Source organism: Rhinopithecus bieti, unplaced genomic scaffold, assembly GCF_001698545.2.
Source record: "Rhinopithecus bieti isolate Rb0 unplaced genomic scaffold, ASM169854v2 scaffold_23303, whole genome shotgun sequence".
In the NCBI taxonomy this organism is placed as follows: domain Eukaryota; kingdom Metazoa; phylum Chordata; class Mammalia; order Primates; family Cercopithecidae; genus Rhinopithecus; species Rhinopithecus bieti.
The window spans coordinates 524,944-547,946 of NW_016810922.1; the positions used below are offsets into that span (position 1 = coordinate 524,944).

General features: G+C 33.1%; 1 protein-coding gene across 1 annotated transcript in view; it reads left to right on the forward strand.

The window, feature by feature from the left end:
* DST (dystonin) overlaps positions 1-23,003 on the forward strand; it is a 387,485-nt gene that overhangs the window by 336,164 nt on the left and 28,318 nt on the right. Inside the window, 13 exon segments of the mRNA XM_017893233.1 lie at positions 105-227; positions 350-451; positions 2,814-2,915; positions 5,195-5,368; positions 5,652-5,807; positions 8,844-9,041; positions 9,390-9,518; positions 12,265-12,435; positions 13,369-13,524; positions 14,007-14,213; positions 16,814-16,933; positions 19,139-19,308; positions 20,616-20,775. Coding sequence (XP_017748722.1) covers positions 105-227; positions 350-451; positions 2,814-2,915; positions 5,195-5,368; positions 5,652-5,807; positions 8,844-9,041; positions 9,390-9,518; positions 12,265-12,435; positions 13,369-13,524; positions 14,007-14,213; positions 16,814-16,933; positions 19,139-19,308; positions 20,616-20,775 — 1,968 coding nt within the window.

A 23,003-nucleotide genomic window follows, 5' to 3' on the forward strand; every position in this document is an offset into this window, starting at 1 on the left:
AATGCCACCTTCTAGAAATAACTACCATTAATATTGTTGTGTACTTTTTAAAGTTTTGATGTGGTTTTGCTTAAAATTCAAAGGCTGTCATTTTCTTATTCTAGGCCATAAGGGAAGAAATAGATGGACTACAGGAGGAACTGGATATAGTTATTAACCTAGGTTCTGAACTCATTGCGGCATGTGGGGAGCCTGATAAACCCATTGTCAAGAAGAGTATAGATGAGGTACAACTGGCTTACTTATGAGAATGGCTTTTAAAAAGTTTTTAGTTAACTCAAATATTTTGTTAAAAGTAGTTGAAAATTTAAAATATGGCACTAAAAGAGTTCTAACATACATCTTGTAGTTAAATTCAGCATGGGATTCTCTAAATAAAGCTTGGAAAGACCGGATTGACAAACTTGAGGAGGCAATGCAGGCTGCTGTTCAGTACCAGGATGGACTGCAGGTAAGGGGATTACAGTGTATGTGCTGGTCTTAGCTGGAAGGAAGAATCATAATAATTGATGTGTACATATTGGCACCACCTCAAGACCTGCCAGTGCATATGCAGTTGTGGGCAAATTATTCCTGCAGTTGCCTGTGTATCTCAGTTCATGTTTTGTCTTTTAGAAGATATTTCTGACCTTTCGGATATGTGTAGATTTATATACACATCTAAACACATTTCTGTATACACATTCAGTGAAATTTACTTTGAAAAGAAATATTTTGATTTTTTTAAGTGAAAGTAAATATTCCCACACAGTATTTTTTATAAATGGCTCAGCACCAGACAGTGAAATGGAACTAAATCTGAATTCTGTTCTGAGTGGAATAAGATGAAAGGAGTAAACACTATCTAAAAATATCACCAAGTTTAACTAAAGTCAGAAGTAAAGAAATTTGATTTGAAGCCAATGTTCTCCATGGACAAAAATATATTTCTGTTAGGTCATAATCTGGTGTGTAAAACTGTTTTCTTCTTTTCCATGTATATAATTTGTTTTAATAGTTGTTTTTCACTTAAGGGTTTTCATTCAGTTCATTAACCATTTAAAAGGTTTTTTTTTAATATTAAAAATTCTCCTGTCAGTTGAGGCCAACTCGGGTATATTTCTCTCCCTACCTCCCTTAACCTTGCTCCATTTCCTAACAGGCTGGCAGGAGTTTAATCTTTCATCCTTCTTACCATATGGAAAAAGCTTAAGTATTTCCATAACACTAAGTGAATATTATTTTAAAGCCCAGATGAGAACATCTTTTCCTTTTCATTATGCCATTCCATTTCTATATTTGTAAAAATAAATGTCACAGCTAGGCTTTATGCCAGCTGAGAAGTTTTTTGGACTTTGGAAATATATGAAAAATTTTACTACAAATAACATAACACTTTATTATAATTCTCCCTCCCTCTTCTTCTTCTTCTTTTTTTTTTTTTGTAACCTAAGTGATAATTTACTCTTAGGTATCAATGACAGGTAACTAATTCGTGTTCCAGCCTGTCTGTGAGGCTAGGTCATTGTTAAATCATTGGGTTGTGATCTCTTCCATGGCTAGAGGTGGCAGTGCCACCACATGCAACCATTTAGGAGATCACAGGCAAGCCACCATGGCTTGTACAGTCTCATTATCACTACTAGAAAAACAAGGCCCGTCGTAAGTCCTGTCGATCATGTATTAGTAGCATCACCTGTGCTAGCAAAGGGCAGATTGATTTATTAAGTAGCTATAGCTCAGCTAGCTGTAGCTAGATGTCAAAGCTCTGGAAGCTAATTTTCAAGATTTGATTGTAAAGTAAAATATGTTTTATTTCCCAGGTTGCTGCTTAAGTACTTAGTCAGGGTTGGCTAATGATAATTTAAAAATCCAAGATTTATCGCCCTCCTGTATGGTTTGGAAGCTTCATTAAAATGCAAAATATCCCAGTGCTTTGGGAGGCTGTGGTGGGAGGATCACTTGAGGCCAGGAATTCAAGACCAGCCTGGGAAAGATAGCAAAGTCCTGTCAAAACAAGAGCTGAAGTACCCCATCTACAATTTTTTTTTTTTTTTTTTTTTTTTTTTTTTTTTAATTAGCCAGCCTTGGTGGCACGTGCCTATAGTCTGAGCTACTTGGAAGGCTGACGTAGGAGGATTGCTTGAGCACAGGAGTTTGAGGTTACAGTGAGCTATTTGATTGTGCCACTGCGCTCCAGCTTGGGTGACAGAGTAATGGCAAAATGCTTTTATTTTGTATTCATTACCTAAAAAAAGTGACTTGAGCCTTTTAGACTATTTTATTACCTAAATAAATAAGAAAACAGGAGAGTCTGAGACCTGTTGTAATTCAGAATAATGATCTTAATACTAATAACTTATATGTGCAGGATTTTAATGCTAATCTAAATAATATTTAAGGGTTTGAGTCAAATATTTTGCTTAAGTTCTAAACAGTAATTTCTTATTTGAATGAACAAATAGATTTGAATCTTTTTCTTTCAGTGTATTTATGCAAGCTGCCTTTTAAGCACACATAGTGAAGAATTTTATGTGATTGGATTTCTATAAATGTTTTCAAATGAATTTTTTTAGAAGGTCATAATATTTCAAGAATCTATTGAATAAACAATTTCTTTTGCAAACTTGTATGTATCTATTTCATATTTGGTACAACCATTTTGGTATATTACTGCTTTTACTAATTTAGGTGAACCATGTTAATTTTTTATAAAATAGTCTCATTCTATAATATCTTTTAGATTTATGATTGTATTTTTCTGTAGTACTTGAAATACTGTAACAATTTCAAATGTACTGTTGTAACAACACATGGACTAATGTGTCTTGCAGGCAGTATTTGACTGGGTGGATATTGCAGGTGGTAAATTAGCTTCAATGTCTCCAATCGGAACAGATCTTGAAACTGTCAAGCAGCAGATTGAAGAGCTAAAGGTATGTGGGGGAGCTAATTTATCAAAGACTTCCTTGCAATTTTAAGTTCTTGATTCACGTAATTTTTTACATCAATTTATTTTACCCAATGTAAGTATGACAGCTTAATTATAAAGCTAGTTTAATGTACATAGTGCTTTCACATACTAAACAATATATATATAAGTGCTCTTTAAATAAAGAAAATACTATTAATAGTTTTCCTTTTATAGTAAATTAATAACTGTTCATATAGAAAATCAGAAAATACAAATAAAAGGAAAAAAAACAAATTATTTGAAGTCACCCAAAATGTTATGTACCTAGAGATTACCTTTCTTAGATTTGATTTATAGCCTTTCTGATATCTTCATGTTAGGGACATGGGGTGTGTGTGTGTGTGTGTGTGTGTGTACAGGTAGAGAGAGAGATGTATTTAGATAATACTGTAAGGATTTTTATAACTTGTTTAACTTGTTTATTCAGTAGTATATTGTTGTCACTACACTAGTATGTTGTCAATACACCACAGCATCATTTTTCTTTTCCTGATACATATTTTTAATTTTTAATTTTCATGGGTACATAGTAGAGGTATATATCTATGGATTACATGACATATTTTGATACAGGCATGCAATATATAATAGCTAAATCAGGGAAGATGGAGGTACCCATCACCTCAAACATTTATCCTTTTTGTTATAAATAATCCAGTTATACTCTTTTAGTTATTTTAATTGTACAAAATTATTTTTGACTATAATGACCTTGGCGTGCTAGCAAATGCAAGGTGTTATTCATTCTTTCTTTATTTTATACCCATTAACCCAACATTTTTATTTTCTTTAGAGTGTTCTGAGTAATTCGTTTAGTCTAACAAATTAAAAACACATCCATGATATAAGAATGTTTCCCAAAATGATTGATTTGTAAATGTTTGTTGTTTTCCATAGCTGTTCTCTGTAATTTTTGCTTTTTTAATTCTTGATCTGCAGATGTGAAAATGGCAGAACTGTTTCCTCTTTGAATTCCTCTGTACCAATAATCATTTATCAAAATGGGATCAGCTATTTCCCTCCCAATTTTAGCTCTCCATATGCAGAGACATCACACTGTTTGCAATGAACTTTGCTAGATTTTATGTGAAATATTATCTGGCTTTAAAATTGTAGCATTTTCACATCTAAGTGTGACATAGAATATTTCATTTAGAAACAAATTTTCTTTTTGAGAATTTTATCGTTATCACTAAATTGAGATTTTTTTTTTTACTTTAATCTGCTTATGTGGCAAATATATGATATACTTTATGTACATTTACGGGTGTGGATAATTTATTTTGGATATTTGCATATAGCTCAGTGGTTTTTATACAGCAGCCTGGTTAGAAGTGCTCACTCTGAAATCAGGTTATCTGAGTGTAGGTCCTAGTTCATCCACTTAGGGCATATGAACTCAGTGGTCTTCCTGGTCTTACTAACTGGTCTTATTCCTATGTCTTTAGCTTACATTAAGGATAAAATTATTTCCTCAATAAGTTGGTTGAAAGTAACTTGAACATACCAGGTGCTCACTATACCTTTGTTATTATTTTCAAATTATTGTTCATGTATTTTTGAACAAAGTTAAGGGACTGCTAGCCATGAATTTTTTACTATTACATATTAAAAGAAATATTTTATGAAAGGACAGTTACCTATTACAAGCAATTATTTGCTAACCTGTTGGTCAGCAAAGTCAAGATTTTTAACTATGTCAGTGACTTAGAAAGTAGGATAGAGAATAACATTCTGTGTCAGCAGTGGGTGAGGCATAGGAATATTAATAAACACAGCACAGCTACAGAAAACATAAAATTATCAGGGGATACAAGATGTGTGTATGTTTTAGAGCAAGAAATACTAATTTGAGTTTCTTAAGGCTTTTTTGGCTTTCATATGTGTCAACATATATTTCATTTTCTTTCTATAATTTTAAAACTCATTTTTCCATACAAGATATTGGAATAAGTTCAGCCTTGAAATTTAGTTTTTTATTGTAGAGAATAAAATGAAATGAAATGTGAAAATTATAAATAGAAACATCTATCCATCCAAAAATACTGAATAAAGAGAAAATATTTTCCTTATTTTTTCATCTACAATTCTTCCATTGGTAAGCCTCATGTGAGATTTTACTTTGCATCACCTCTTCTCAGTAAGTAGTGTGAATTAGAATAATGATATAACCAATAGATTTTTTTGTTTGGAGTTAGTGATTTTTAACAATATTTTCTTTGTATATCTCTTTTAAAATAGCAATTTAAGTCTGAGGCCTATCAACAGCAGATAGAAATGGAAAGACTGAACCATCAAGCAGAGCTTTTACTAAAGAAAGTGACAGAAGAGAGTGACAAACACACTGTTCAAGACCCATTAATGGAACTGAAATTGATATGGGATAGCCTGGAGGAGAGAATCATCAACAGACAGGTAAATATCAAGACTTTTCTTAAGAAATTATACATTTTCAATTTCAGATATTAATGTAAAATACTTATTAAAGATAAAATTAGAATTCTTTCTGCTTCTCATATATTCTTTTATAACCACAAAGAGCGTCAAACTTAAAACAGAAAGATATGATGATTAGGCTTCATTGGATGTGTTTATGGGCTTATGCAGCATGAAACAATTATTTTTTGCCCTTGTTTTATGGACATGTCATTCATAATATCAAATTTACAAATGGATTTTCTTCCCAATTTTTCTGTAGCATAAACTGGAGGGTGCTCTATTAGCATTGGGTCAGTTCCAGCATGCCCTGGATGAGCTCCTGACGTGGCTGACACACACCGAGGGCTTGTTAAGTGAGCAGAAACCTGTTGGAGGAGACCCTAAAGCCATTGAAATTGAACTTGCCAAGCATCATGTATGTAGCTGTTAATGCATATTATGTTTCTTCTCTGTCCATTTCTAGTGTCATCAGATTTCTCAGATATATTTCTTCTTTATTCATGTTTCAAGTTTATGGTTTTGACACAAGTTCATATTTGACATTTATAACTAAAGGTTAACTACTTAAAACTTAAAACATTATAGTCAAAATATTTTCTTAAAATATCGTGTTCAAAATATTTTCTCATTCAAGGCAATTATTATCTAACAAAATAAGGATGAGCAATTTGTGCTAAAGTTTATTAGGGCTGCATGGCAAACACTAAAGGTTTAAATCCTTAATTATACCTGTCATTGTGATAATGTCACCTATTTTTTAAAGTTGTTAGGGATAGCCTAAAATATCATAGGCTGAAAATGTCCTACTGCAGGTTTTATGTATATTTTCACTCTGGGCATCCATATTTCCATGTCTCTTTCATTTGTAGCTTGTCATTTCTGACGTATTTTTATCTGTCTGTACATCTCTTATTATGTTGGGGCTTATCCCTTTGTCTCCATGTCACTCTTGTCTTTGGATTTTTGTATCTTACTCCTTATCTTTCTGAATTTTAAAATATTTATTATGTTTTAAAAGTTGTTATGTGTCCTGTACTTGATTTAAAGCTAGTAAGTTGAAAAATTTTTGTCTTAAGAGATATATGCAAAGCAATCTTGTATTGTTGTCACCTTTGTGACACTTCTTAATAGATCATTCCCTATCCCTTCAGTCACTAGACTTAATGAATAAAAGATTATGCACAGTAGAGTTTATTCTGGCATTCAACAATCTTTCATAGACTTTGACATTCACATTAATAGTGGTATCTTCAGAGTCCTAAATCCTAAACTAAAATAAATTTTCTTTGATTATCAAATAGGAAATGTCTGATTGTTTTACATATTGATTAACATTTTTTAAAAGGTGGGTTTTTAGCACTTTATGCTGTACAGTTTTTGACTATTCTTGCTTTTGTTCTCCTTCTTTCATACTTCCCCACAGTAATTGTTTCCTTGTTTAAAATTTTATTTTTCTCTTACCTTGTCTGTCTACATTGGTAGTCACTGCCCAGCCATATTTAATTAAACAATTTGGATTTATTTTGCATACTTAAAGTTGACATAGAAGCTTGTTTCATTATTTAATGGCTACATTATACATTTGCTTAGAGCCATAATGACTGGTGAGACCAACTGCCTAGCAACAAAATATGTTTATTCTCATGGTGTGAGTTTATAGCTGCATTTACATTTTTATAAACCAATTGATTGTCTTAAAACTAATATACATCAGGATAGGAACTTTGTATAATAAGGTAGGGATGGAAAAGTGAGGCACCCTGATCCAGTTATTTTGGCTCGGGATAGGTGAAGACATCTTACTTCTGTTTGTCTCTTTTTAAGTACTTTGAAATGGCTCCTTCTCTCTTTCCTTTTCTCTTTTCTTTGCATTCCTCAAAGATCAAAATTAGAGGACATAAAATTCCCAGTAGAATTACTGGAGGAAGGGACAAATGTTTCTGTTCCTTTCCTGCTTTCTTCTCCTACTCCTAAGCTCTGACTTTGTAGCAGGACTCAGACCATTCAGAAGAATGAATTTTATAGCATTCTCTTTTATATTTTGGCCATGAAAACATTTAACTTTTTGATTTTCAGAGTGATCCTACTCTTAACATACCAAAGTGAATGCTTTCTATAAAGATAACTTCTTACTCGGTTGGTTTTATAGCCTTTGAAAAACACTCCCTAACCAGATGCCTCAGAATATGAATGAAAACAGTCAGAGAAACAGTGATATCAGAGGGTTACTGATATTCACTGAAAATCCTCCCTGGTCTGAATTTCCTTCCAGATGTGTGATGTGTTATATAGGATGGGAGATGATGTTCTTTTTCTTTAGTATTGCCAACCCTGAGTCAATGCATACAGGTTAGGATCAACTTTTACCAACATTAGAGGGAGGTTTCTTCTGCTTTCCAAAAATGTAAGTGTAGCCTCCTTGAAATGAAACTATTAATATTACTAAGGCTATACTAATTCAGTAAAAGAAATTGATTTTTTTTTAACCTTAGGGTTGCTTTCTGCAACCTAAGTTCCCCCATTTTAGTGCACTTAAGCATTATTAACCTATTCATATATTTCCACTTTATAAAAGGAAGGCATTATTTGCTGTATTCTGTAGTAAGCATTTCATTATATATGTTTTCTACTTAAAGAACAACTGAATTTTGGAATGCTGGGTTTAAGTATCTCTGATATAGAGTGTTAGTTTTAGGGCCTTCCAATATTTCAACTTAGCAGTCAATTCCAGGACCCCTCCAATGAGAGAAAGTAAAGGAATATTCTAGAATTTTTTTTTCTCTTTCAGAATGCTAATTGTGAAATATGGTACTGTATATCTTAGACATGATAATTTTATATTTGAAAGTGAATATGTAGGAGTAAAAATATATTTTGGTTACTTGACATGAGAATTAAACTAAAATTAGCTTGAACCAAGTGAGAAATTTTAGAACCTTTTAATTATAATCTCTAGATATTTAGTGTCATCAATTGCCAAGTCATTCTAGTGGGAATAACTAGCAAAGTGTTCTCACACAGTCATTTCAGGGGACATTGATAGAATAAAGGTATATCCACGAAGGTTGCAAATTTAAGGGAAAGGAAGTTCATCATTTAAAAACTTAATATTAGCCAGCCAGGGCAACATAGTGAGACCACATCTATATAAAAAACAAAACAAAATTAGCCAACCATGCTAGTGTGTGCCTGTAGTCCCAGCTACTTGAGAGGCTGAGATGGGACAATTGCTTGAGCCCAAGTGTTGAGGTTGCAGTGAGCTGTAATAGAACCACTGTACTGAAGTCTGGGCGACAGAGTAAGACCCTATCTCTTAAAAAAAAATAAAATTCTACACATATAATGTTTTTTTCTTCAGGATGTTTCATAACCAGAAAGGAAAACAGTTGTATTAAAGCTGATATTAACATGTTACCAACTAGCAAACATGGTGTTATCTTAATATTTTCAGGTGCTGCAAAATGATGTATTAGCCCATCAGTCCACAGTGGAAGCCGTTAATAAAGCAGGAAATGATCTAATTGAATCAAGTGCAGGAGAAGAAGCAAGCAACCTTCAGAACAAGCTACAGGTTTTGAATCAACGCTGGCAAAATGTTTTGGAAAAAACTGAACAAAGGAAGCAGCAGCTGGATGGTGCCTTGCGCCAGGTGAGTAAGATAATAAATTGTGAAAGTTTCTATAGCATTCAAGACCAAAATAGCATGGAATTCTTTTATTAGTTCACAGAGTCCTGTTTAATTTTTATACCTTAAGGAGAGGAGTAAAAATAAGTGAAATAAAGAACAGAACAGCAGAAGAGAACACAGCTTTCTAGTTCTTAGCATAATACTCTTATCTACTAGAGCTCTCCTCATGAAGAAAGGCAACTCTAATGGTACCTGGCTGTTCTTAAGAATGCATAGAGAGGCTTAGCAGGCTGGGATTGTTTGAAGCTTATTTCCTGCTTGAAACTGACAGTGTTTATGGCCCCAACTTAAAACTCCCTGTTACTTCAGGCCAAAGGTTTCCATGGCGAAATCGAGGATTTGCAGCAGTGGCTGACTGACACGGAGCGTCATCTGTTGGCATCTAAACCGCTGGGAGGTTTACCGGAAACAGCCAAGGAGCAGCTTAATGTCCATATGGTAAGCAACATATTTCCTACAGCTTTAGCCTCAGAATAACAAACTGACCATTTTATATGGGCCATGGCGATACATAAATCATGGGAGAAGGCCCTAAAGGATATAGAGTTTATGGCAGAAATCACTGTATACATGCTAGAAACACACCATTTATTGATTAAAAATTTAAAGTCAGAACCTATTCTTTATTTCAAAGGTTAGTGTGTCAGTATATGAAAAGAGGTTTTAGAATTCTAGACACTTTTTAGACACAAACCTTCCCCCACAAAATAATAAGCTTGTATGGGTAGTACTATAACACAGCGTAAATTATAAAATTATTGTGCATTGAAGTGTAAACAAAAACCTCCAAAATAATCAGAATGACTTAAAATTATTGTTATAAGCATGATTGTCTCATTTGGTTTCATGGAAGGTTGGAAAATATACTCTTGTTCTGTTAAAAAAAGAAAACTTCCCTGTTTGTTTTAATGGTGATAGAGCTTTATCTTCCACTTCATACTTACAACAAATACAGACACGAAGAGGAGGCTTCTGTTTTAATTGTCCAGTCTGGAGTATTGTACCTGTGGGCTGTTCCTACCTAGGTCATGTGACACAGTGGCTCCTAAGAAGGATGAGGAAAAAATGATGAAATTTGAAATATGGGCTTTCTTTCATAGAAATAGGCACTGACAAATTAAATTTAGGCTACGTTGGATTTATTGACATTTTAAATTCATATTCCATTATAATTCAGCACTAGAAGTTCTGAGAGGAAACAATGTTTCAGATTTTGAAAGAGTCCCCTAATTTTTACATTTGTGAATTTACATCAGAAATTTTAAAAAATATTCAAATACTGATGATTATTATCTTGGGAGATAAAAGTAGAAGTACTTAGAAATTTGGCAAAAGAAATGAATCAGTGTACATCAATATATACACTCTTTAATAGAGATGTCATATTGTTGTAAGATCTCAATAAAACTGCACTTATTTGGAAATAATTTTGAATTTGGTGATTTGAAGAGGAAGTAACCATCTTGTAGATGTTGTAAAGAAATAAAACAGACTATGACAGTAGGTAGCATCACATTTATTTCACAATCACCATCAGTAGTGTAAGTCCTACTAATTTGGTATACAATTTTCTAGAAATCTTTATGGTATAGTTATTGTTTTTGAAAGTTATGTGTGTGGTTTTTTTTTGTTGTCGTCATTGGTTTTTAGTGCCATAGGAGACCTATTTGTTTCACTGGAAAAGTAATAGACTAAATAACTTGTAAGTGCCTATCTGCCTTTTTAAAAAAACCTGAGAGACTTCCAGATAGCTCCTTACTTTCCTGGAAAGTACTTGCACAGCTTTGACAGTGTCCATTAATTATAAATTTAATGAACTCATGAACAGATAGATGCTTGGGATTATTTTCTAATAATATAAATATTTTTTAAAATGTTAGTTTAGAAGAGTATAAGAACTTGAAAGCAAAGAACTTATCTTTAGAATACTTTACTTTTAGAAAAATACTCCATTTCAGCTAACTGAGTTTGGGTGGGGTATTTACAATGAATCTTTTGTAACCCTATATAATAAATTATAGAAATCTGTTTAAATAAGTTTAAATTTGTGATTTAAAGCATTCTAAAGAGTTGTTGATATTTGTAATATCATTTCAATAAAGTTCTTTTGATTTTGTTATGCTCTAGAAATGAAGAAATAGTACAAAATTTACAATATTAGTTCCTGAGTTTTTAGCTATATCTGAAAGTTTTGCTTTAGGATTTAAAGGTTTAGTAAGGTGAATTGGTAAAATACATATAGATAGGGTTTTTTTTTTAAAGGCTTAAGAAATAAATTTTTGAGGTGATGAAAATGTTCTGGAGTTAGTGGTAATCACAAAACCTCGTGAATATAATTTTAAAAACAGTGAATTGTGTACTTATAATAGTGAATTTTATATTGTATGAGTTGTATCTCAGGTTTTAAAACTTATAAAGTTGGAAATGTAAGTGAGAAATATATAATCTTCCAGTGAGAACTATGATTTAACCCACATTATAGTTAAATAAGTAGAATAGAACTGGTCTTAATGTTTTAAATGAGAAGTAACTATTGTTTTGTTGGTCTTAAAGTTTGAATTTGTTTAAGCAATATTTTATGTCCTGTATAGAAGATACACACAACATTCTAGTTAGAAGCTTTAGAAATGTTCTAAATGAGAATAATATTCATAGTACCACAAGTTTGATTCTTATAATTCCAGAGTCTGAATAATCAACTTAAATATATTACTTATTTATATATTTACTTTCTGTCCATTGCATGTCCTCTGAGTGCAGAATTAAATTGTACCAATGAAATACTACATTCATTGTATCATAGTACAAGGAGGGATCTATGGGAGACTCTCATTTTACAGAGGAAGGAATTGAGGCTCAGAGAGGTGAAATTACTTGCCCAAAGTCACAGAACTAACTAATTACTTTACAGTGAAAGCTTTCTTGACAGCATTTAAACTACTGCTTCAAATCTTAGTATGCCAGAATGGGCTGATAAAGATAACACCATTTTTGAGATTTCTCAGTAGATAGGGTATGACTGTAGGTTTAGTTGTTGTTTTAATGTAGTGAAAAATGTAAGTGCGTCAGGGTTGCTCTGAGAGATGAATATATGATGAGGGGCTTGGGACTAATGACCTAGAAAAATAGAACTCTTAAATTTTACTTTCTTAAAGTGATATAACTTGAAGGTATCCCAATTTAGGAAGTCTGTGCTGCCTTTGAAGCTAAAGAAGAAACATATAAGAGTCTGATGCAGAAAGGCCAGCAGATGCTTGCAAGATGCCCAAAATCTGCAGAGACAAATATTGACCAAGACATAAATAACTTGAAAGAAAAATGGGAATCGGTGGAAACCAAACTCAATGAAAGGAAAGTATGTGCTTTGATTAATATAATGGAATCAGTGTTTTAGTTTTTCCATTTCTTGGACATTGCCTTATTTCTGAGTAGAGCTATCAGGAGTAGAACTTTCAGTAATTCATGTTTAAACATTTTTTTTGTATATATTCGGAGATTTCATGGGGTTAGTTGAAAATAATATTCTATTTTAACATGAGAACAGATTTAAAGGGGATATATTCAAAACAGATAAAGATATAGATCGAATGTTACTAAGGTATATTTTTAAATGTTAAGAACTACTCAATTTCTGGGCCATTAAATAATTAATTCTATTTTAGTCTAATTTGTTTAATTAATTAAACAAAAAGTTATATGTATATGGGGGTGGGAGGGAGGGAAAGCAAGAGAGTGAGATGATTGTATATATTCTTTTAAGTACTTACATTTAAAAATCCATGAGAATGGATTAAAATGTATATTAAATTATGAATATGTTTTGTTATGTTTGTAAAACCACAAAATGACAATCTAAGAAATCTCAATATTGCTATTCAATGCTATGAAAAAAACAATAGGCTAGAAATACGAGATTATATGCCATCACTGATGGAGCATAAAGTATATTTCATAATATTTTGAGCCCCCAAATTAATTGTATAAATATCAACTTTTCTTTTTATAGATTATAATTGTGTTCTTTGGTTAGTTTCCAAAAAACATGCTTTAGTGTATATTACATTTTTTCTAGTTACAGTAAGATGCTGCTTACTAGGCTTAAAGGATTTTGGTTTGCCAGTATTTTAGTATGGCCCATTACGTTTATAAGATATTTAGTTAATATATTAATAGATATGCATAAATAAAGTGGGGATAGGAGAGGAATCTGCCAGAGAATGTTTAAACTGAAACAAACAAAATAACCAAGGCCCTTAAACATCACATACTAAACAATCTGTTCTTGCAGACTAAACTGGAAGAGGCTCTCAACTTGGCAATGGAGTTCCACAATTCTCTCCAAGACTTCATCAACTGGCTTACTCAGGCTGAACAGACCCTAAATGTAGCTTCTCGGCCAAGTCTTATCTTGGACACCGTCTTATTTCAAATTGACGAACACAAGGTATGTAGTGAGTCAAATAGATAGGATTCTCCTTTCAGACACCAGGCTTTTTGTTTTTTTTCGAGACTGAGTCTCACTGTAGTGGTGCAATCTTGGCTCACTGCATCCTCTGCCTCCCAGTTCAAGTGATTCTTGTGCCTCAGCCTCCCCACAGGTAGCTGAGATTACAGACACCCACCACCATGCCTGGCTAATTTTTGTATTTTTAGTAGAGATGGGGTTTCACCATGTTTGCCAGGCTGGTCTTGAACTCCTGACCTCAAGTGATCCGCCCGCCTCAGCCTCCCAAAGTGCTGACCTCAGGCATGAGCCACTGTACCTGGCTGACAGCAGGCCTTTTTAAAGTCAAAAGAATGCATTTGGTATTTTGAAAGCTTTTGTTTGTCCTTTAAAACATTTTCAGGTTTATGACACCAGAATCATTTTTAATATTGATCTGATTTTCATTTGTTTCTACTTATGTCCTTTTTTTTCTGGGAAAGGTTTTTGCCAATGAAGTAAATTCTCATCGTGAGCAGATAATAGAACTGGACAAAACTGGAACCCACCTAAAATATTTTAGTCAGAAACAAGATGTTGTTCTAATCAAGAATCTACTTATCAGTGTACAAAGTCGATGGGAAAAAGTGGTTCAACGGTTGGTAGAGAGAGGAAGATCTTTGGATGATGCAAGGAAGAGAGCCAAGCAGGTAATAATCCTTTAGAAAAATTCTTCTAAACTTGTCAATAAATCACTTCTAGCTGTTGAAATCTATGTTATGGATGTACTTTTATCACAGGCTGTATTAGGCGTAACAATCATGGCATGGTGCCATGGTGGTTCTTTCCTGAAAGGGCTGTGGCCTCAGTTTGGATGCTGACATCACTTTTTGACCTGGCAGCAACTTCAGCCCCTGGGGACTAATCTTAAGAAGACTGATTACAGCTTGACTTTATAGACAGGCTATTATCATTGAGGCCCAGAAAGAAGCTCAGAATTTGTTTTTATTGGGTTTGTTTTCTTTTTCTTTGTCCTTTTGACCTCCATTCTCATAATCAGAGTGAGACATCATACTTCATTGTATTGCTACCTTTTGTTTAGCTCCTAAGCCAGACTTTGTTCACAAGCTGTCAGTGCTGAGAGCCAGACATAGAGCCCTCCCGACAGCTTTCTGAAGGGTCATATTCTCTGTCTGAGTTGGTCGGCACTCCCCACCTCTCTGAACACTTGTTGACAGACCTTCATTTCTTTTCTAATATTTTGAGCAGATAATAGAGCTCCATCTCACTTTGAAATTAATTTTTTGAATCTTTTGGGGCCACTTTAAATTTTTAATCTAGGGAATTTCACAAATTTCACAAAGAACTCTCCTTACTCCCTTTACCTGTTATTAGCATTCCATTCTAGACTAAACACAAAGAGGTAAAGTTATGCAATCTCTGTGTGTCTTTGTACTCCATGGAAGAGAGAGATGTACCTACCTTGCTTGACAAATATATATATTTTTAAATCTTTGATTCTTACTAGAAATTTAGTGTAATATTGTAGGAGGATTTTACAATTACTTTTTGCCTCAGTCAGCTACAATTTTCTAGCCTTAGTGTTATACCCCATTGTTTTGAGGAGTTAGGCTCAATTGGGTGATGCAAAAAGATGTCATGAGAGTCAAGTGTTTCAATGTTTAATGCTAACAGTACAAATGTTTAAAGGCTTTAGAAATGACAAATTGCATTGTTATAGCGTTACACACCATAGACCCCATTTTGAATGGGAGGTGTGAAATGTTCAATATTACAGATGAGTCACTGGGATAGACTTGGTCTCTAATGTTTCTTTAAGACAGTATTAATTCTGAGCCTGACACTTTTCTCTCCACATTATGTGGTGCAATAGCATGTGTAGTGCAGGCATTTCTTGAGTTATGAACATCAATTTATAAATGTTTCTTGGATATCAGTAGCCAGTTACTCATCTTTTTCCTCCTTTCTTGATTTAATCAATTTTATTTTCTTATTTTGTCTAATTAACTTTATAAATATTTGCTGCTGTTTTTAGTGCAAATGTATAGCATTTCCTCTATTTATATGGCTTAAAAATAGTTTTGAAAGCAGAACCAGCCTCGGAACTTGTGCATTTGTATCATTGACCTTACCATCCAACTGTTATAGCCTGTATTATTTGGAGTCAAACTACCTAACACCTTGACTCGCTGTTTCTTCAATTTATTTTTTCTTATTCTAATATCTCAGTTTTTGGCTCAGATATTGATCATACTTCTCTGACTTTCACAATTCATGTGTCTATTCTAGTTTCCATTTTTCCATGTTTAAATTGATTAAAGTTGTGAGAGGGATATGAAGGTTTGTAATGAGATGATATCCAGAGAGCCCTTACAGTTTTGTGAGTCTGTGTCCTTAATCTGCTCTTATTGTTAAATATCTTGTTGTTGTTTCATTATTCATGTGCTTTGGTATACAATAGATTTAATTTTGATTACTAAATTTTTTGTTAGGTATCCGTTCACTTAAGCTTATTGTGATATAATTTATAACCAATTTCACAGTTGTATCAGAAAATAGTACCTGCTGGTTCTTTATGGCGAACAGAAAACTGTACTCAAAATCAAGTATGTATAGTACTAGAATGTTTGCAAGGTTATAGATGCCAAAGAGAATAACATTTTGTTAGAACCCAAATATTGTGGCTGCTCAGACATATAAAACCATTATGTGAGGCATAGGCATTAATTTGAGGATTTTGATAGCAGCAATAAAGATGTTGAAATATCTTTGCATTAAATAGGAATGCAATGGTCTCTTTTTTGTTTCTGCTACTTTAAAAAAATCAATTTACATGCTTTATACTTCCCCTCCCCATTTTGTCCCTTTTCTTAACATAGGGATTAAATTCCCTAGAAGTAAACCCAGATCTGTCAACAGCAGTAAACAACAACAACAATAAAAATACAAAACATTTTCTGAGAGTTTATGTTAATTATTGAACAAGAAGAAAGTATAAGGAAGAAGTTCTTTCTGGAGCTTCCTTTTTTCTAGGCTCTTTTAGAGCTGATATGTTGAATGAATTAAAACAAAGTGACAGTGGGGCACAGCCACTGATAATGCTAAGCATTATCAAGACTTTTTTTGTAATTTGCCAATGAAAGCATTACTTTTTTCTTCTTCAGTGGAGATTTTGAAATAACAATTTTCAGCATTTTCATTACTATTAATCTCTGTCTTAAAACTATACTAGGTCTCAAGTATAATATGCTTAAAAATGTTTCAGACAAAGATGTGAATTTCTTTCCAGTTCCATGAAGCTTGGAGTAAACTTATGGAGTGGCTAGAAGAATCAGAAAAGTCTTTGGATTCTGAACTGGAAATAGCAAATGATCCAGACAAAATAAAAACACAACTTGCACAACATAAGGTGGGTCCATAATTAAGAAGAGCATACCGTCTCATTATATAGTTCAAGATCACTTTAAAATCCTTGCTTCATCACGTGTTTATTCATCACTAAAGAAAAAAGGCTGTCCAGTGTGAACCTATATTAAATTTAAAACCTATTGCTCTTCATGTTGGTCGTGTTGCAATATCTTTACTCTTCAGTGACCATTTCATTAATGATTCCAAGGTTAATTGTTACAAAGAAAAACACAAAATACAAGTGGAAGTCCTCTACATTCTAAAACATATAAAGGATTTGTAGCGGTTTTGAACATTGGCATTTCAGTTTTTCATGATAGCTATCTTTTTCTGTACTTTCTTTGACAGACAAAATAGCACCTTGAAGATAATTCTGTAGAAAAAGTAATAGATATTTGCAATATAGATTCTTTTAAACAGTAGAATGAGAAAAATTGGTTGCCCATACCTAAATTCAAAATTAATATTTTATTGTGTTTGTGCACATATAAAATTACACCCAACCTCAAAAATACCCAAAGACATGTTTATGTAGACTGGTAAAGCATGTAGAAACACTATTTTTTTAAATATTTTCTACTTTTTCTATGTCTATCATGTTTTATACCTACCACATAACATTCAAAGAGCATTCCCTCCCACCCTCCCCAGCTCTTTTGAATTTGGATTTCTATGTAATTCTATTTATAAAGTGACCCCACCAGCCATCAGGGTGAGGATGTGGGTAAAAGGAGTTTGATTCTTGCAAAGGGTTTTAACAAATTTAGGCATGTACATATAAATTATCGCTTGAAACATAATTTTAAAAGGCTGGAAAAATTGGGCTGATAAAAATTTTATCATTATCAGGAGGAAATCTTGGCCATCATCTTCACACAGGTGGCTGCTTCCATCAGTGGGTCTAACCTTTGGAGATCATGATTAGAGGGATGGGAGGAAACATATTGAGCATCTGCTTTCTGGCCAGATGAGGGCTAATGAATGGCTTGCTCTGCTGGCACCCCTGTGACCTGCCACATTCAATATTGGGAGCACAGTGACAGTGAACAGCACCTTCCTTCCTTCCCCTCTGATGGGGAAGTGAGAGCTTCCTTCTCAAAATAGAATGCTTTATTTGAACTTGAACATGGATGTTGTATCATGTAGTCTTATGAAAGTGTATTGCATACTAACATTAGAGAGTCCTATAAATAAGAATATCTACCTTTTTAGAGTCTCTGTTTGGCAACAGTGATGTGTATTCAACCATAACACTTTTTGTATGTCTGCTTTGTGAAGAAAATCTCTGTCAATACCATGATTCTATAACATTGGCATTCTGTTTAGAATAATACGAAAAGAATATTTATGGATAACAAACTGTAGAAATAATGTGATTATAATTGTGTTGTCTATTACTTAGAAATTTCCAGATGTAGTTGCCTATTACCCATGACAAACTAAGTAATTTAGTCATACTAAAACATTTTAAAGTATGTAGCTTTTAAAGGCAGTAAAAACTTCTTAGGTAACTATAACCTTGAGATTATTTTAGAAAATTGTACACTTGCATAGCATTTTACTCTCTAAGGTAATTTTAATTTGCTACCAGGATTGAGAATCACTGTATTAATGTTTCCATTATATTTTGTGAGTTTGTAAGCTTCCCATGAAGTTGACCTTTCTTTGTTCTCATTCCTGCTATTGGATATTCAGTAGCAGTTATCTCATTCTTTCTACTCTTCCTGTTGAGTATTTATAAACATCTACTAGGTGTAAGATGATAATGAGAGGTCTACAAAGACAATGTCCCTGCTCTATAAAAGCTTTTATTTGAGTTGTGTAAAAAGACTATACAGATGCTCCTCAACTTACAATGGGTTTTTATCCCCATAAACCTGCTGTAAGTTGAAAATATTGTAAATCAAAAATGCATTTAATACAACTAACATTAGCTTACAATAGAACAAGATCATCTAACACAAATCCTGTTTCTATAGCAAAGTATTGAATACTCAGGTAATTTATTGAATACATGACTGAAGTATGGTTTCTACTGAATCCCTATGACTTTTGTACCATGGTAAAGTCAAAAAATCCTAAGTCATCATAAGTCAGGGACCGTCTATAATTCATCTCCGTTTATTAGGAATGCCTCTGTTAATGCCTCTTACCTATTTATTAGTCCCAAGAAGAAATGCACATATTTTTCTTGTTAAATGTATAGGAGTTTCAGAAATCACTCGGAGCCAAGCATTCTGTCTACGACACCACCAACAGGACTGGACGTTCTCTGAAGGAGAAAACCTCCCTGGCTGATGACAACCTGAAACTGGATGACATGCTGAGTGAACTCAGAGACAAATGGGATACCATATGTGGAAAATCTGTGGAAAGGTAAAATGTTTTTTAAGACAGTTTGGTTACTCTGTAGACCTCTTTCAAATACACAGTAATGGTGCTTTGCAGGGACATTTCAGAAGCCTTAAATATTTCCTTTACCTAAGGAACTTCTGTTTGTCCTAAGTACCCCACACAAATATCATTTGCATTGAGAAGACTTTGTTGTTCATTATTTTTAACTACTCATTACAGTAAAAAGTGATATCATTGTCCAAGCTTCTGCCATCTCACACCTGACTACACCCACTGCTTCTGACTCGTCTTCCCACGTCCACCTTTATCACTTCTTTAACTCAATTTCTACATAACTACTAGGATAGTCTGTTGAAGATGTAAATGGAATCTTGTCATTCCCCTCCTTCATACCGTTTGGTGATTTACTACTGGGCATGCATTGAAACACAGGCTTCTTAATGTGATGTGCAAGGTACCACTGATCTGGCCCCAGCATTTCTTTCTAACTCCATCTACCCCTTTTTGATCTCCCTCTTTCTTATTACATTTCCATGAAAACCCAAGACGTATTTCAAAAATTTTAAGTAACTAAGTACAATAGTAGTAGAGTTCAAATATCTTGTACATGTTTCCAAATTTTCCTGTTGATCCTTAATCCTAATGATTTTTGTCAGCATCAAGATTAAATAGATTATATTCAGTTCTAGGGAACTCAATAAGTTTTGTCACGTCAGTTTTTTAAAATCTTAAATTCCTCAGCCACAAAATTTTACATACCTTTTCCAGTATTGTATACATGGTTTTATTTACAACATTTTTGAAAAGACAAAAAAATTAAGTCATGACAAACAGATCAATGAATGCTAGGAGTTTGAAGACAGGGACAAGGTGTGTCTATAAAGAGGCAGCATGAGGGAGAATTTTGGGATGATTGAACTGTTCTGGATCTTGAGTGTGGTGATGGTTACATGAATCTATATATGTGTTAAAATGTATAGAAGTGTATACGAAAAAATGTCAAGTATACTGCCTGATAATCTAAAACAAAATTTTAAAAATATTTGAACAATTTAAAAGGTTGATTTTTATAAAGAAACATGAAAGGTCCATGGTTTCCAAAGGTGAGAATTTTCCTGGAACAGATGCCGTGTATTTAAGGAATAAAAAAGAAAATTTAGAAAAGTTCTGTTTTTTTTTTCTAAGAAGAGCAAAGAAACAACAGTGAATACCAATATACTGCTCTTCCTCTTGAGTACCACTCAACCTTCATCAATTAATTTTAGATGTTCAGATATATGAGTGGCTTTTTTTGTTGCAAGGATCAATTTTTCTACCTTTTTCCCTAGACAAAACAAATTGGAGGAAGCCCTGTTATTTTCTGGACAATTCACAGATGCCCTACAGGCTCTCATTGATTGGTTGTATAGAGTTGAACCCCAGCTGGCAGAAGACCAACCTGTTCATGGAGACATTGATTTAGTGATGAATCTGATCGATAATCACAAGGTAATGTTATCTGGGGCATTTTATTTTATCTTGTTTGATTATTCTGAGTGTACAAGGAAATGTAAACCATTTAAATTAGCTTTTAAAATCAGGAGACTATAGAACATATGACATATCAGTCTTTATTTTTGAAATATGTGTCTGTTTGAGCAGAACCTGGAAGCTACCTTTAAAAGTGATGGGGAAATATTATTTAGTGTCAGTGAAATACTTTTGTTTTTAATTACCGGATCTAAAACCTTTTTAGAACTTGGAAAGTGATTTCATTCTCTGGTACTTTAAAGCAGATTTCAAGAATGTTTTACTATCTTTAGTTATGCACTTAAACAATTATGTAATAAAATTTAAAATCATTCATTCAGTGACCTGACACTAAGTTATTGAGTAAGTGTGTAGATTTGTGACATGATCCGTGGGGGTCATGACCAACTGCTTTTAAAAATATGGAACCAAAACTGTTTTAACCTTGCCCCTTGAACTATAGCAATTTATGAGTCAGCAGCATGTGCTATGAGGGATTTGATTATTGTTTACTTCAAGAAAACTGGCTTTCTTGAAATATCCTGATATATTTATGTTAAACTGTCGTGTCATGTAAATCAAAGGTAATATTCAAGGTGTCCAGCTAAGTGTAAGGTCCTAAATTATGATCAAATCATATAAAACAACTTAGCCTGGAAACAATATGAAGCATAGTACTAATGTAGAATAGTTGTGTTGGAGTTGACTTTATATAAAAACGTCTTACATCACTCTACTTGAATTCATCTTGGATTTCCTCTGTCTAGTGTTTGAGTTCAGAAAACTTATTTCATTTATAATGTTCTCTTTATACTGGTTATGCTATTTTGATCTTACCATTCTTTTTAAAATAGTCTTATTGCATATTTATTTTCCCTTTTTTCTTTCTATTCTATTGTTATACCCATAAGAGAGTTTGTTACACTCGAAAAGTGAAACAAACCAAATTAAAATAAAATAAAAGAATAAATAAAGAACAATGGTTAGGTCTACAAAAGCTAAAATTTAAAATTACATGGCTTTGCTTATATTGAAATAAATATTTTGTGTATGGTTAATACTTCTCTATTTTCTGGCATTTATTCAATGAGTAATAAATAGCGTAATGTTACTTTTTACATAAATGCCATTTCTGTAAACTCACTGTCTAAATATTTAGTACTCTAGGTAATTGCCAGATCTTTTATATATTAAAGGTCATCAAGAATGAATAAATCATTTAGCATTAGTAATACAAATAGAAGGCTCAAGAAGTTCAAGTATGCAAAATGCTTTGGAAAGTCTACTGAAAACTATTGGACTAGTCCTATCATAAATGGAATATTTAAATACTGTACCATATGCACATGTGTTTATGTGTGTGTGTGAATGTGTGTATTGGTGTATATGTGCGCATTTGTATCTATCTGCAGGCATATCTCATAACTGTTAGAGTTGAATCCGTCAAATAATTAATCACTTTTGTGATAGGCTCACTTTTGTGAATGATCTGAGAGTATCAGAATAGAAACCTATAGATAAGGCCAAATGGTAATATTCGTTTATGATGATTTTTTTAAAAACTCATTAATTTTGTTGTGACAGAGTGTTGGTTATTAATGTTTGAAAGATCTAGTTGCATACACAGATTCTTGGATCAAAAATAAAGAGCACTGGGCTCACTTCTTAGATCAGTCTGTGGCCAAAATAAATCAATTTAATTTCTGGCACATCAAAGTTTGTCAAAATTAGGCAGAAAAAAAAAAAAAAAACCCAGAAACTTTTCCTCTAAGGTGAAAGACAGGGATTTAAGCCTCTAAAATTTGACATTATGAGTTAGTACCTAATATATTATGAAAGACCAAGGAGTTTTATAGGAGTAAAGGACCGTCTGCCAACTTCCTTTGGAATTCCCTGCCATTATCTCTAAGAACTCCGTGGTACACATGTCAGGATTGTTTAGTCCTCTCTTAGCTTCTTAGATACATCTCTTAAAGTGGTGCCGAAGCCAGCATCACTTGGAATTCACACTAATTATTTGAGAGGAATTGGGACACCGTATTAAAGAATAATTAAAAAAAGGAATCTGATGTGTTGTTTTATGAAATTGAAATAAAGAAGGCTGGCTGCCATTATTTAAATCCAATATGTCATTTAAAAATAAGATAATCTTGTTTTCTCACGAGAATGTGACAGGACTGAACAAATTTATACAAGACAAATTTGTA